Here is a 16,907-nt window from a genome sequence, read left to right on the forward strand (position 1 = left end):
TCTCCCAACATTTGTGACCGATCACGGAAACTAGGGACACAAGTCGGTTCTTCGGCATTTTGAGTTATTCATAGATTCTGAAAGTGTAGTCTCCAAGCTTTCCAACGATGTGTAACACGTGGAAATCTGATAATATTTGGAGAAGTTGTGGCCATTTGAAGGTAGGAACTCAAAAAAGGTAAAATGGGTGAAAACGGCCTCAAAAGATTGTGCATTCTCACCTCTCTCTCCTGCTGGGAGTGACAATAGGGCTCATTTACATCTCATTTAGATAAGCCATACCCCCTGTAAAGCTCCCCCTGTGCTTTACAGCTTTTTTTTCTTTCCTGAGCTAGCTAATAACAATAGGTAGGTATGGGAAGGTCTAAACAGACTAAACATGAGATAACATGTACGTGTTCTTAGAATTAAAACAAAACGACAAACTTTAATGCTTAATGCAAACTCACCCCCAGGACCGGCGAATGCACTTCTGCCGCTCTAGGCGAAAAACAATTGTGCTGCCCCTCTATTTGCAACGTTTACCAGCAACAACACACAAAGACCAATATGCCATATACATATAACGCAAAACCAGCAACAACACACAAAGACCAATAAGCCATAGGCCTACATATAACGCAAATAGTGCGCAACGCGCGTGTGCCCAAAATGTCAACAATATTAAAGTTTATGCAGGAGGTAAATGCCTGCTGGCATTTTTCTTTAAGCAGTCATGACAGGAATTTTCCAAATAATCATATTTCCTCCTCAGATTACTGTTGCAAATCTCTTTACACCACTTTCTTATGTGCGTATACACACACAAATGAAATGTCCGCAAGCACATTATATCATCAGCAGGTTCAGCATCTTAAATAACGACTAGAGAGCAAATGAAGCTTAACTTACGTTTCAGAAACGCGCACGGCAGGCCTTCATCGCAGCAAAGGTCTTAACTGCATCCTCTATTTCGATTCTCTGTGCCAGTTCATGTTCTATGGAGATTGTTGCCAGTCCATTAAGTCTGTTCCCTGTTCACAAAACGTTCCCCATTCAAAGCAATCGGGACATCACATATGAAACAGTTAGCCACCGCTGTCAGCGAGCCGAGCCGCCGTATTCAAGCACCGAGGGCGCGCGCGCCGCGCCCATACCTCCGGTTCAGTTTCCCGAGCCCACAAAGTGCGGCGAAAACATTTTCGGTGTAACTGCCACGCTTCAGCTCGTCTGCGACAATCTTTGCGGCGTCCATCTTCATTGAATTTTGATATCAGATAGAGCCGGCCAGAGCGCTGCATATTAAGTAGCCACGCTGTTGGGGGGCGGGGGCAAAAGCGCCGGCGGCTATTCAGTATGGAAATACACACAGACAATGACACGCCCCTACTGCATGCTAGAATCTCCGAAAAACAAGCCGATTTCAACCTCAAAATGTACGCTTTTAAATATACCAATACTGTTATCTCAAACATGTAGAGGCTTCTTCATGATCTCAACTAACAGATTCTGCAAAAAAGCGGAAATCACCAATTTTGGAAAAAAACGCTTCTTTCTCATTTTGCTCGCAAGTTGTGCTGCCGACTTGTGTCCCTGGTTTCCGTGACGGGTCACATTTATTCAGCAACTGTGAACCCCTTAATAAACCATATTTGGCAATTGTTATACCATCTCCCTCTTGATGCACGACACAACTCGAGCATCAATTTAACATAACATTTAACATAGTGTTTTTTATAAAGTTTGCCATCAACACTAACCCAAACGTTGTCCTTCAGACATCTTTCTCTGCCTCTGAAACAAAAATATTACATTCTTCACTTAAAGCCACAATCTCATCTTCTTATCGAAGTATTTGAAAGGCAACGGCCCTCAGTCTCACAGCGTATCCTGCTTTTCAGGCCTGCTGTTTGGTCTCTCAAGTCAGTCATCTACAAACATTTCCAAAGTCATCAATTGTTTCTATCAGGTCAGGTCGTGCTGTACAGACTTGGTCAATGTCAGTCAATCGTTTCTCCCCCTTTGTTCACAATAATCATAAATGTGAGGGGCTCTCTTGATAATTTCATGTTGACTTAGCCAATATGTCACTTTGTTGTTTCCCTCAAATCTGCAACATTTTCATTTATCTCAGCCCATGCCAGATGGTGATCTACAACTACACAATTCCAATTTACTTAAACTGATCTTCAAATCTACATTATGTATGACAAAAGTATTACAGGCGCAATATTAGTGCCCCAAACTAATACATACAAGACATAAAGTGCTGTCACCATCACACACACTCATACTAGACACACATATGTTAACTGCTCATTCTCAATGTTCACTTTTCTTTATATTATTGCTAAAAGATTTAAATTTTAAATAAGATTTTAAACTTCCCATTTTCCGGTAGCTTCTACCTAATTTTACATGGTCTCCCAACCAGTTTCAAAGCATGTCTTGTTCATTATTCATTAGAATTTAACAAGGTCAGCTGGGTTGTTTTGTTTCATTATCATTATTTTGCTTCAGCTTGCTCTAGCAGGCCAATAATGGAAAGACAGACAGAGCACCATCCCTTCCTCCACTCAAGCAGTCTCTCTCACTATAAATAAATAATCTTTTTCAACAGCCTTCTAAGGCTGTAACTTAGACAAAATTTGTATTCATTACAATAGCCTTTGACCATTCACCTTTGTCATCCAGACTTTCCTTAAATCAAAAGCTGTTTTCATCTTTAGCCACCACCATGTCTAACGACCTTCAAGAGTTAAAACTATGTCATAGACCTATTAGTTCAAAATCAACACTATGATTTTCCTTGCCCATAAGGCAACCAGTACATAAAAAGTTTTGCTACTGTCTCCACAACAACTAATGGGAATCACTTCATGGCCTCAGCTGGCTCTTGAAAGCCCACTCCTGTTAGCCCTTTATCTATAATCTCCATCAGGGTTTTTTTTCCCCTGGCATATTTGCAGACGCTTGTCACAATAAAAAACAAGCCATACAACTAATGCGGTTTCTTGTGATTGGTATAGAGGAACACTCACGTTTCTGGGTCAGACTGCCTGTAACTCCTCAAAGCTCATCCGCCCTAACGATAAAGGATGCTGCTGGCCTCACAGTCATCCGCTCCACTCTCATACCTTTCTCACATAAACACCTCCATCTTGAGATGCCCAATGACTTTACGTGATCCACTCTGGCTTGGGTTGCCCCCTGTCTGGCCAAAGAAGGTCTTACCCGTCATCGAGATGGTCACTCGTGCCCACTGGTGACCGCTCTTTCCAATCACACAATCAGTTCTCTTCAACAGAACTCAGCTGTTTTCTGGAGCTTAGGAAAGGCACGTTCAAGAGTCACCAGGGCCATTCGGATTGCCTAATATTGTTCACACAGGGAGACAGGTCAATAACAACAGTATTTAATCACTTAAATCCATTAACTATCTTAAAAGCAGCAACCTAGCTACTTGGATTATACTCAGTGAATTTAGATCACAACCGTACATTCAGTGTACTTCATCTGTAGCCGGAGCCATCGGTCCTGAATGGTGGAGACTAAATGAGACAAAGAAGTTACTGGTCCTAAAATAAGCTAATCAAAATGCCATCTCTATCTGTATTATTATTTTAAATACTTCTTTAAAGTCATTCAGTTTTATTTTTAAAATATCTCTGTGTCTATGATCCTTCAACTGAAACACTGTGCTTTACATATTATCACAGATACCAGCTTTTAGCTGACTCATTGAATGAGAGAGACTCTGAGACTCTATTGGATGGTACACTGCTCTCTCATATACTTCTAACATCAAATTTTTATCTATCATCTTTTAACTCTATCCCAGCTTAAGGCATCTTTGCCAGAAATTACATACGGTTTCAAATAAACATATTATTTATATTTGTCTTTTGCCCACCTCAGGGAATTTAGACATTACAAATTTCCACTCAGATTGAGTCTCTGTCGCACTGGCAGTTTCAGGCACAGCACACATCAGATTTTAGATAAGCGAACTGTTTCATTACAGCCCATAACAAACTTATCTTTTGAAAGCAAAACATCAGCTTCTAGTTCTTTCATGGTCAATCTTTTCAAGCTGTTTGTTTAATCAGATGCCTTTCAACACATTTTACATTTAGCAACTGTTAATTCAGTAGCCTACTGCTTCTGCTTATTTGTTCTTACATAATGGTAATTATTCTAGTTCTCAATAACATTTCACATTTCTCAATCTCAATTACCATAGCTTAATCTCTGACTTCAAAGTTTTCTCTTCTAGGAGTTTATCAGTCTCCAATCAGGATTCACACTAACTTTGACAAGGCTACTCTGCCTCTTTTGCAGTTATTATAAATCATCTTTGAGATCTGTCTCTCTATATTACCTTTACATATTTTGCAACTCACATTTGTTGGAGTCACAAAAGGATTCACTTTAAGACTTCAATCTTTTGATCTTGTTTTTTATCTCTTATTTCTCAGACCAAAAATTGTCACTGTCGTCATTTAAACACTGATCTATTTTCAACCCCACATTATTATCAGAAATGTGTCACGTGTTAAATGGTCCTACTGACCACAGTCAAGACAATCTCTGTCATCTGGTTGGTTCGTGTGTCAGCCTCAACTACAGCATCAGACACCTTGCAGTTTGATCACTGTGAGCTTCCAAAGGGCTTCAACTTAACTGCACACCCTTGAAGCAGTGTGTGTCCCATTCAGGAATGTAAACAGACCCACTGATAAGCAGTTCTCTGTATTCCTTTGACCATCCACCAATGGCGGATTCAATCACAATAGCCAAATCATACTCTTCATCATTATTATTGGCAGAACATAATTTCATGAGCAGTACAGAAAATGCTCAAAATATTCGAATTTGTTTTCTGTCTTTACCCTACTAATTTGGTATTATCATCAACAACACTAATTACAAGTACTGTTGCTGTTATCCCAGCTTATCTTTTACAAAACATCATCTGCAAATCTCTTCAAAGTGAGATCTTCAGAGCAGAGCTGTTTACAGCATTTGCTCTCTTCTGTCTCACTATTTATTTATTTATTTATTTTCCCCGGACTGTTCCGTTACTCTTCATAAAGTGTAACAATTTGTACATCATTATTTTCATTACAACTGGTTTGAAGCCTTTTTCCTTCCATCACATGGTTAGTCTGCAGATTCAACTTAATATTATCATTATTGTCTCAGTCTTATCTCTACTGTTTCTCCAAAACAGATTATATTACTCAGTCCGTAAATTACACAGACAACCATTATAGCTACTTGCTTCAATACCCTTATTTTCTTAACATTAATAAAATAAAGCAGATATACCATCATTTCAATCATTATTTTATCAAAATCTAGAATTGTTCCCCATTCTGCTTAAAACATTCTTCATATCATGTTAATCCCTGTCAATCATACAATGCCTTATTTTATTCTAAAACTTTTCATATCATTTAAACAGTTAATTTGACTTCCATAAATTCTGTCAGACCATGTCTATTTTCATCACATATAGTTTTCTACTATATTTCTCCTTTCTTTTCCCTACATGCCAGTTCCTTCATTATCCTCTCCTTTCTTTTCCCAAACATGCCAGTTCCTTCATTATCTAACCAGTACATGATTGTTCGCACAATCCCCACACAAACATATCTCACACACCAACCTTTTTGTTTTTTCACTTCCCTCTTCCACCAAGTCTCACTTACAGTTCCCTCTATTTCACACAGACAGCCTTATTGCTTCTTGCTACTTCAATCCTTGTCATATAAATTTAAGTTCTATAGACATCTAATGTCATGCATCCATTTACAATCCATTATCTGTTCACATTTTTTACACACATGTTGAACGCAGCCACAACAACCTTTTGTCCCGCTGCCCTGTTCCACTGATTCTCGCACACTCTTAGTCTATTTGTGCTCAGTGTTTCCTCCCTGGGGAAATCATGGTATTTTCTCAGTTTTTTCAATATCTAAAACATACATTTCCCCCCATACTTTCCTAGTTCTACAGAAAACCGGTGTATCAAATTTGCCATGCTTACTCTGAGATTTTCCCATACTGGCTGTTTTCTGTTCCCTGTGGATTTCTCTTAAACGCGCGTTTTCTTTAATCTGTTAGGCGTCCCTAACAAATCCGACTCTTTTCTTTTAACCCAAATCGGTCGGGTTGCACTATTAGTGCCCTCCTAATTATGGTTTACCAAAAAATTCTGGTTCCCCCTAATTAGCCTCAGTACCTAAAAACAATTTGCTCCGTCGTGGAACAACTAATTTTCAGGGTACCTATCTGTTTGAAATCTCTTGATCTGTCACAGTTCTCACTTAATCCCAGATTATTTATCTGCTTGAAATTTCTTGTTCTGTTACAGACCTCAATTAATCTCAGATTTTTCCCTCGTATCTGTTTGAAATTTCTTGATCTATATAGATCTCAATTAATCTCAGATTACGTACCACAGAAACAGCCTTCAGCCAATATGGTTCAATTTCACTCTTCTCCCCAATTAAACTGAATTTAATTAACTTACCCAAAAGAAAATAAATTGAACTGTCTCTTACCAGAGATGCTTCTGTTGCCACCTGCGGGTTCTTTAGATTCCAGAGGTCGATTCTCCCGGCCCTGATATCGGTCGGCCCCTCTCTCTCAAGTTTACGAGGTAGAGCTGGAACTTACTTAGTCCAGGTGGCCAAACACCGTCCGATCTCAGGTCCAGGAGGCACGTCCAAGGAATATCACTTCTGACACCAAAACTGTTGTGGCAAAAATTCATCTCAAACAAACATCACTGCGTAAGAGACACTCAGAGTCAAATTATATAAAATAGAAGTATTTATTCTTGCAAGAATAGGAGCAGTCTAATACACAGTTGTTACCCTGTGCAGAAGAGTGACACACCCCCAGACAGACTGAACTAGCTTTTATCTTAGTTTCAAGGCCTTCTTCCCCCCAGAGCCTTCCTCCCAGTAGTTTTCCATAGACGTCACTAGTTGGCCCACTAAGCTCCCCTGCACCAAAATGGCCTTCTGACATCTAGGTCAGAGGTCCTTGTTCGTCTGTTCTCTGGAGTGTCTCCCTCTTCTGCCTCCCCAGGTACATAAACAGAATCTTCTCTCACTACAAGTGAGAGACACACATGTGACATTCTTTGAATCATCTATATTTTACTAAAGATCAATGAATATCATTAAAATTGCCACTACAGGCTGTTTACACCTGACCACTCCATGGGTTTTCTGTGATGGGATAGCTATCCGATCGTGAAAAGACCAGGTGTAAATGCCCTCCGAAACGCATTCGAGACGGATTTGAATCCGATCGCTCAAACCACTTTCAGGAGGGCCGCATTCCAGACGAAACTGGACAAGAAAAACTGGACAATGCATCTGGTTGTTGAAACCACATATGTGAATTTTACTCCTCCCAAAAATGCTAACAGTAATTAGCTTAGTAATGAGTAGAGCTCCTACAGTAAACTAATTCTGCATTCCACAAGGTGCAAACAACCTTAGTCTTGTCAAGGTTTCCATTGGGAAGCTTATTAAAAATAAATTTTACAAACCCGGCGGCTTCATAGCTGCATCCATGTTAGCACGTCACGTTTGATGTGGTATTATCACAGTAGGCATACACACACACACACACACAGGTTCGAAGACTCGTTCTCGCCCCCTACAGTGCAATTCGGCTAGGTATACATCCGCGCTAAAATATCAAGGTGAAAGCAGTGAAAGTCATCATAGCTTGCGTAGTATAGACTCAGCTCCCAACCCAACTTTGAGAATAGATTAACGGCGATATTTTTTTTATCGCCTGATAAGAGTCTCACGTTAACTCCGATAACGGCCCACCACTAGTTGTTTTTATATTTCAGCATAAACTGGTAGTAAACAATCTAGCTAACATTTATAATTAATTTACAGCTGAAATATTGAAGGGAGATGTAACAATCAAAGTATCTATCATAATGTACTTTATTAGCATTACAAAAATATCAGCATTGCTGTTGTTCATAAATCTTATCTTGGCTTATATTTGCAAAATCATTGTTGAATCGAATCGATTTGCTGTCTACTCAAAGATTCACAGCACTAGTAGCTACGTTTACATGCACACCTTTTGTGTCAATCAGAATGAAATCATTCCGATTGGTGAATCCAAATGCAATGTTGACATGAACGCTAAATAAAGCGATCAGATTGATGTGCGCATTTATATGTGACAAACATGCTAAGCATCATGAACAAATACATTTCTTGGAAAGCAGCATCTGAGATTGTTGCTGATAAACGAACGCTTTATTCTAGGACCCAGTTCTCTTCTCTGGAACTCTGCGGATGAACCTGGACCCTTTCCTGAAGTTTAGTGATGAGGAAATATGGAACGTTCTGGAGCTGGCTCATCTGAAAGATTATGTGCGGGGTTTGCCGACAGGACTTCAGCACGAGGTCTCGGAGGGGGGAGAGAACTTAAGGTTCGTGAGCTGAATAAACATGAACAAGTTCATATGCATTGAACACATGTGCTTTGAGTTTACATAATTCAAATGAGTGCATCTTGAGGTAATTCAAAATTGTGGTGATTAATCGTAATACTGATACTTTTCAGTTTGTTTAGATTTTAGGAGTTATAGCACAATAATAATGAAAGTTAGCTACAGCTAATCCTCTCAGTGTATCTTCTTTGGTCAGGCCATTTGAACTAGAAGCAGGGCATCCTATAATAGACACATTTTAGTGTGTAATGTTGCAGCATGAGTTATTCTCTACATCAGTGTCAGTGTTTCTGAACTCCTGAAACGCCTCCATTGTAGTCTTGAGTTTCTTCCGGGTACGAACACGTCACAATATTCCTCATTATAATAATACATACGCAGAATAAAGGGGCGGGACCTGGTTGAGTTAGTTAGTAGTGTGTTAAACTGGCGGTTATGGAAAGGGGCGGGACATTTCCCAAACACACTCGAAGCGCTCGACCAATCACAACACACTGCTCCAGCCGACCAATCAGAGCACAGTGGGCTTTTCAGAAGGAGGGGCTTCATAGAGACAGGAAGTAAACAGAGCGTTACTGACAGACTGGGAAGAGAGGAGCTGCAACAATGGAGAATATAGGGACAATAATCAACATTCAAGCAGGAAAACATGTAAGTCTAGTTTCTGATCTTGACATGTTTATGTGTTTCCACTAGTCTTGGTCAGAGACAGCTGCTGTGTTTAGCCCGAGCCTTGCTCAGGAAATCCCGTATACTCATCCTGGATGAAGCCACAGCAGCCGTGGATCTGGAGACGGACGATCTCATCCAGAGCACCATCCGCAGGGAGTTTTCCCACTGTACTGTTCTCACCATCGCACACCGGCTCAACACCATTCTGGACAGTTCACGGTGAGCCAAGTCCTTTTTATTTAGATAGAGTCATTGAATCATTCATTCAAGAGATTTGTTCAAAAGCACTGATTCAACCAGTAATGAAACAAGTGAAGATTCAAGTTATTTAAAGATTCACTTCAGTTTTTTGCTGAGGAGCCGAGCCTGTGAGCTGGCTCCCCCAGCGGGCCGCAGCAGTTGTGGCGATGGGACGTACGTATCCGTTCCCTCCTTCAGGGAACTAGGGTTACCATATGTAACCGAGACATTCCCTATCAGTCGGTCACCCTCGACGTACATCGTGACCGACGAATAGGAATCCCTACCAAAGCGCCACAGCTGCTGACGATAGGACAGGGCTTACACAGAGTGTGTCTGTCACTGTTGTTCCATGATAACCCAAACAGTGAGATTATTGGATAAAACTGGGAAAGCTTGCCCTTTCTGTTAGGAAGGAGAACGCTGCGGAACCCACATTCTTCCCAGAAGGAGTTATGTGGAGATATACATATAGACTAGCCTGAAGGTTGTACTGCAAATTAAATACTGGGTTACTTAGCCCAAGGGAAAGACACCGGCTTCCGTTTAGGATCAGCCGTGGAAAAATACACATATGGGATCCCTTCAGGGTCACACATATGGGACCCAGCCTAGACCCGGTTCTCAAGGATTCAACGGATAAAGTCCCTGAAGGAAGTGGTAGGAACCTTGGGCCCATAGCCAGGCCGGGGTCTCAGTACAACATGGTTGTCACCCTGCCCGAACTCTAGGCACGATTCATCTGACCCTATTGATGGAGGCCAGTGCAACCAGCAGCAAAGTCTTCATGGACAGAAGCTTTAAGTCTGCTTATTGCAAAGGCTCAAAGGGAGCATCCTGGAGTGCTCGTAGCACCAGGGAAAGGTCCCAAGAGGGTATGGAGGGGGGTAGAGGAGGATTTAATCGTCTCGCCCCCCTGAGGAACCTGACGACCAGGTCGTGCTTTCCTACTGTTTTGCCATCTATGTGGTCGTGATATGCTGAAATAGCGTCAGCATGTACTTTGAGGGTGGAGAGAGACAGCCCTCGCTCTAACCCTTGCTGCAAGAAGGAAAGCACAGACCCTATCGAACATCTTCGGGGTCTTCTCGGTGAGAGGAACACCACTCGACGAACAGGTTCCACTTCCTCGTCCTCCCTGACTTTGCACAAGGTCTGTGCAAGAAGACTCACTGGGGGGAACGCATATTTGTGGAGGCCCCAGGGCCAGCTGTGTGCCAGTGCGTCCGTGCGTTCCCTCGGTCAGGGAGTAAATCAGCTGGCAGTTGGAGGCAAACGGGTCTACCTGAGCCTCCCCGAACTCTCTCCAGATCAGCTGAACCGCCTGGGGGTGGAGTCACCATTCTCCCGGGAGCCAGCTCGTGATAGCTCGTCGGCCACACGGTTGAGCACGCCGGGGACATACATGGCTCGAAGCGACCTCAGATGCTTCTGACTCCAGAGGAGGAGAGGGCGGGCGAGTTGCGACATGCGACGGGAGTGTAGACCACCTTGTCGGTTGGTGTTTGCAACGGTCGCAGTGTTGTCCATATGGACCAGCACGTCCCTGCCCTGTAGCGGCCTTTTCAAGCGGCTCAGAGCTAGACGTACTGCTAGCAACTCGAGGCAGTTGATCAGCCAAAGCATTTGGGGGCCCGTCCACACCCCTGACACTGCATGCCCGTTGTACGTGGCATCCCAGCCGGTGGCAGAGGCATCTGTGAACACCACAGCATGCCTGGAGACTTGTTCCAAGGGCACTCCTGCCCGCAGCGTCTGGTGGCACGCCTGTGTGATGAGACCGCTTCAGCACTGGCTTCACGGCCGAGTCCCGAGATCTCGGCACTCGGCCGTGAAGCCAGTGCTGAAGCGGTCTCATATGAAGCAGGCCGAGCGGGGTTACCGCTGCCATATTCCCCAGGAGCCTCTGAAAGAATTTCAGTGGGACCGCCGTCCTGCATTTGAACGTATTCAGGCAGTTCAGCACCGACCGAGCGCGTTCCTCTGTGAGGCGTGCTGTCTGTGCGACCGAATCAAACTTCATACCGAGAAAAGAGCATTGTGAGCCCCCAGCACACATACCAAATGAGAATCAAACCACTTATATTAGGAAAATGTGCGCGTCAGTATGATTGTTGTCTTTAGGGGGCCGCAGATCTGGAACGGGATTGATGATGGCCTGAAGGTGTTGCCCTCTATCTCCAACTTCAAAAGACAACTAAAAAAACGTTTCATATTAGCCTATATCTAATATAAAACTGTTAACTCATGGATTACTGGGTTGTATGTGTATGATTGCATGTGTATGTATTCTTATGTACGTTTTGGTGCACTTTGCGTGTATTTACTCATCATCTGGTTACAGATGGTAACTGTGTATACCTTGTCTGTACCACTACCCTTTAATAAATCATGGGCCCCCACCTATAAGCTTTCTTAGCTTCTTTGGGAGACCCATGCATGCACTATACCCAATTGATTCTGTACCCCTAACTGTATTATTGTAATGTTTGAAGTGGTATTGGTATAGAGATCCTCTGCACAGGGGAGAGTTTGCTCTTTTCCCAGTGGACCTGAAGACCCAGCTGGCTGAGGTGCCTGAGCACCAGGTCCCCGTGTTCGCATAGCTAATCTCGAGAGTGTGCTAGTATGAGCCAGTCGTCGAGATAGTTGAGGATGCAAACTCCCTGTTCTCTCGTGGGAACAAGGGCCCCCTCCGCGACTTTCGTGAAGACACAGGGGGACAGGGACAGCCCGAAAGGAAGGACCTTGTACTGATATGCTCGACCCTCGAACCCAAAGTGCAGAAACGGCCTGTGTCGAGGGAGAGTCGAGACATGAAAGTACGCGTCCTTCAGGTCGATCGCTGCAAACCAGTCTCGGGACGGATGCATTCAATTTTTGCTCCCAAATTTGTATAAATGTCACTGGTAGTCACTATATGAAGAATATTTTGGGTATAATATGTCACGGTTTACTTTATTTTGCTCTCCTCACTTACATAAATGAACTATAGTGTCCTGCACACACTAGTAAAAAAATATAAAAAATTAAATCTGGTGTCTGAATTTTTTTTGGTTTCATTGTATATAATGGATTATATCTGAATATTTTAAAATGAACTCCATGCATGTGGAATCTAAACTAAAGCCGCATGTTCTTGTGTCGGTGGTCCTGACCTCTCCTCTGGTCTGTGTTTAGGGTGATGGTCCTGGATTCTGGGAAGATCGTGGAGTTTGATTCGCCCAGTACTTTGCTTCACAAACAGGGAAATTTCTATTCAATGGCGAAGGATGCTGGAATCTGAAGTGTGTTCTGATGTTCAACGTCTGTATTTCTCTTCTAGGACCAGGAGGACCAGACCTCTGAAAATGTTAAAGATTTATATACTGTTTGGGTGTTATGCTGTTGTTTTTGTTGCTGATGTGTTCTGGCAATAAAGTTTATTAGATTTTGCATTTTGTGTACACCATTTATATAAAGCCCATGTCAGTTTTGCTCTTTTCAAATAAAAAGAGAGTGCATGTATCAGATTAGGAGCTGTGTATATAAATCCTTTTAAGGGTTCCCATCATGGGATCATTTTATGGATTTAGTTTTAATTCATTTTTATGTTATGAATGTTACAAATTAAACTTTACAGTAACAGTGGAATGATTGAGGATGTTTCTTTCTCCATCACACACACACACACACACACACACACACACACACTCTCTATCTCTCTCACACACTCACACACACACACACACACACACTCTCTCTCTCTCTCTCTCTCTCTCACACACACTCTCTCTCTGTGTCACACACACACACACACGCACACACACACACACACACGCACTCTCTCTCTGTCACACACACACACACACTCACACACACACTATCTCTCTCACACACGCACTCATACACACACTCTCTCTCTCTCTCTCTCACACACACACACACTCTCTCTGTGTCACACACACACACACGCACACACACACACACACACACACACTCTCTCTCTGTCACACACACACACACACTCACACACACACTATCTCTCTCACACACGCACTCATACACACACTCTCTCTCTCTCTCTCCCACACACACACACACACACACACTCTCTCTCTGTCACACACACACACACACTCACACACACACTATCTCTCTCTCTCACACACGCACTCATACACACTCTCTCTCTCTCTCTCTCACACACACACACACACACACACACACACACACACCCTCTATCTCTCTCTCTCTCTCTCTCTCTGAGTGTGTGCGCATGTGCGGGCATCTGAGGAGTGTGTGAACGTCTGAGTGCGGCGTGTTTGAGGAGTGTGTGAGCGTCTAAATGCGGCGTGTTTGAGGAGTGTGTGAGCGTCTGAGTGCGGCGTGTTTGAGGAGTGTGTGAGCGTCTGAGTGCGGCGTGTTTGAGGAGTGTGTGAGCGTCTGAGTGCGGCGTGTTTGCGGAGTGTGTGAGCGTCTATGGCAAGCCAAAGTGTTCACAAACGCCTGGTCGGGCGTCTGATTGCACACTGACACGTCAAAAGCGTGCGTTCGACAGCCAAACGCGCGTCAGAAGCGTGCGTTCGACAGCCAATCGCGCGTCAAAAGCGTGCGTTTTTGCCATAAAAAGCGCGCGTTCTTGTGCACACGGAAAACGCGCGTCAGAAACGCGCGGTTTTTGCATCAAAGCGCGCGTCAGGAACGCGCGTTTGGCTGTCAAAACGCACGCTTTTGACGTGCGCTTTGGGGGTCACCGAAAACGCACGCTTTTGACGCGCGTTTATCGTAACAAAAATGGGCGTCGAAAACGTGTGTTTTGACTAGGACAAAACGCACGCTGTTGACGTGTAAACAGTTAAACCAAACAGGCAGTAAAAACGTGTGTGAAATTTCCAACCAGGCGAAAAGGACGCGTGAAATACGAGTTATAATCAGTTTGAACGGGTCAGTGTCATTGGCTGCTGAAGGCTTGGGTTTAACCATTTCTGTGGGCTTAGGGGGATTTAGCTAAATTCATAGACTAGGGCTAGGCTACTACCACCATTTAACATGCCATAGATCAGGATATTCAGCCTATCTATTTTGTGCTTTTTTGTAGAACTTATAGAAATAATATATTTAAATTGCAGTTTTATCAAAATTTAGATACAAATAAAACTCCCTTGTTTTCTTCGCTTATGCCTTTGTCCCTATGTGGTTTAGGTCTCTTGTCTTATCATTAAACCCAAGCAAAACAGCATGGAATTATCGATGGCAAATTTTAAAAATGTTAGTTTCCAATTGTAATTTTGGTAACATTTTACAAAAAGGTTTCATACATTATTTAAGTACATTAGTTCACATGAATTAATAATGAACTGCACTTCTACATGTTAATTTCAACCTTTACTAATATTTATTAAAAATCAAAAGTTGTTGTTAACATTACTTAATGCACTGCGAACTAACAGGGTACTAAAAGGGTACACTTCTCAGATTAGTAAAGTAAAACAAAGTTGTTAAAGTATTTTAAGTTTATGAACATTTTAAATGTAGCCTATACAATACATAATGTTGTTTATATATATATATATATATATATATATATATATATATATATATATATTACAAAACATTTTCAACCCTAAAACTTCAAGAAAATCTGTTAAATATCTGGACAAGTTCTGGGCCAGATTTTAGGTTGATGTCTCAATAAATGAGCATTAGGAAAGATTGCATTGTGCGCAGTACCAACATTTTCCACTAGATGACATCCAGACACCACCGATGAGATCTTCGACTTCCATGTATGGCTTTTATCTGGGGCCTTATTTATAAAACTTTGCGTAGGATTTGCGTCAGAAGTGGCGTACGGATGAAACATAGGACGTGCGTATGCACAGAAATATTCGGATTTATAAAACCATGCGCACGCACATCCTACGCATTTTCCCTTAATAAAACACAATCAATTCTAAATGTAGCGCAGCTTTTGCGGCTTCATGTCACGCCCATAGTTGCCCATAAATAGTCCGTGAAACGCCCATAAATTCATATTCATCGATTGCGAAATCATGGCAAACATAGAGAGGAAATCAAAGAAACGTAACTTCACTCAATGTGAAGTAGAAGTTATCGTTGGCGAGGTGGAAAAGAGGAGAAAAATGTTGTTTGGAGGGCACAGTGTGGGCATTACTAATGCCAAAAAGGCACTTGAGTGGCAAAAGGTTGCAGACGCCGTAAATGCTGTAGCCTCACACCCTCGGACTGTGGCCGAAATAAAAAAGAAATGACAAGCTACAGATGTCGGTTATAATCTTCATGGAAATGGGAAATAGTTCAGTGCAAATGTAATTTCTTGCAGCTTTCTGAATGATTGAGACATAGGTCTACGTCATACGTTATTTTATCAAAAATAAAACAAACTAAAGGCATATGCATGAATTCCATGATTCCGTAGCTGATGAAGACATTTTTACTATGAAAACAACTTTCCCCAGTGGACAAATTATCTATCTATCTATCTATCTATCTATCTATCTATCTATCTATCTATCTATCTATCTATCTATCTATCTATCTATCTATCTATCTATCTATCTATCTATCTATCTATCTGTCTGTCTGTCTATCTATCTATCGATCTATCTATCTATCTATCTATCTATCTATCTATCTATCTATCTATCTATCTATCTATCTATCTATCTATCTATCTATCTATCTATCTATCTATCTATCTATCTATCTATCTATCTATCTATCTATCTCCCTAATTATCTATGTATCTAATTGCATCTATATCTGCTCCGCCTGACGGACACATTGTGGTCCTAATATATCAGTTTTGTACATTATTTCGTTCTGTTTACCATCTTATTTATGAGGATGAATTGTACAACATGCCAATATTATTGCAGAACATATTTCACTTTTCTTTTTGCAAATATGTGTTAATTTGCATTTCTGTTGCAGATCGATCAAACGTGTTATTTATGAGAGGCAGTATTGCCATTTATTTTACACAACGGTCTACAGTTTCACACACTTTCACGTGTTTCTTCTGCCGACGGGGTCGCCATTTCTCATTTCACCCGTTTTTGTGCGTACGCCTGGGTCAGAGCTTGCGTGAAGGACCGCACATTTTACCGTCAAGTTTGCTTTTTATAAATACCACTTAGGTAACGCTTTAGATTACAGCCCGGAAAGTACTGCGTAATTAAAGCAATTTTACAGCGTAACCTTCGGTAATTATAGTGTACCTATATTGTACTTACAATATAAGTATAAGAGAACAATATTTTAAGTTTGGGGAATAAAGGGGTAACAACCAGGAGAATTAAAAAAAATATTTATACTGTAAGTATTAAGGGTAACTTATTCTACTATTATGATATAACAATCTTACATTTGGGATCAATTTAGCAAGAACATATACTGCGTACCTTTTTGAAATAATGGTGAACCAGTAGGCCTACACACTGTATACTTTATAAATGCATAGATGTACCCTGTAATTTTTAAAATGTAATCTTTTTAACAAAAGTGCACT

General features: G+C 41.8%; 1 protein-coding gene across 1 annotated transcript in view; it reads left to right on the forward strand.

Moving 5' to 3' along the window:
- The window catches only part of LOC130103814 (ATP-binding cassette sub-family C member 2-like), a 70,883-nt gene extending 58,203 nt beyond the window's left edge, over positions 1-12,680 (forward strand). The window contains exons 30-32 of the mRNA XM_056270144.1: positions 8,295-8,461; positions 9,179-9,373; positions 12,575-12,680. Of these exons, the coding sequence (XP_056126119.1) occupies positions 8,295-8,461; positions 9,179-9,373; positions 12,575-12,680 (468 nt within the window). The remainder of the gene's footprint in view (positions 1-8,294; positions 8,462-9,178; positions 9,374-12,574) is intronic.
- The last annotated feature ends 4,227 nt before the right edge of the window (positions 12,681-16,907 follow it).

This window comes from Rhinichthys klamathensis, unplaced genomic scaffold, assembly GCF_029890125.1.
Source record: "Rhinichthys klamathensis goyatoka isolate OS25496 unplaced genomic scaffold, OSU_Roscu_1.1 h1tg000298l_1, whole genome shotgun sequence".
Classification (NCBI taxonomy): domain Eukaryota; kingdom Metazoa; phylum Chordata; class Actinopteri; order Cypriniformes; family Leuciscidae; genus Rhinichthys; species Rhinichthys klamathensis.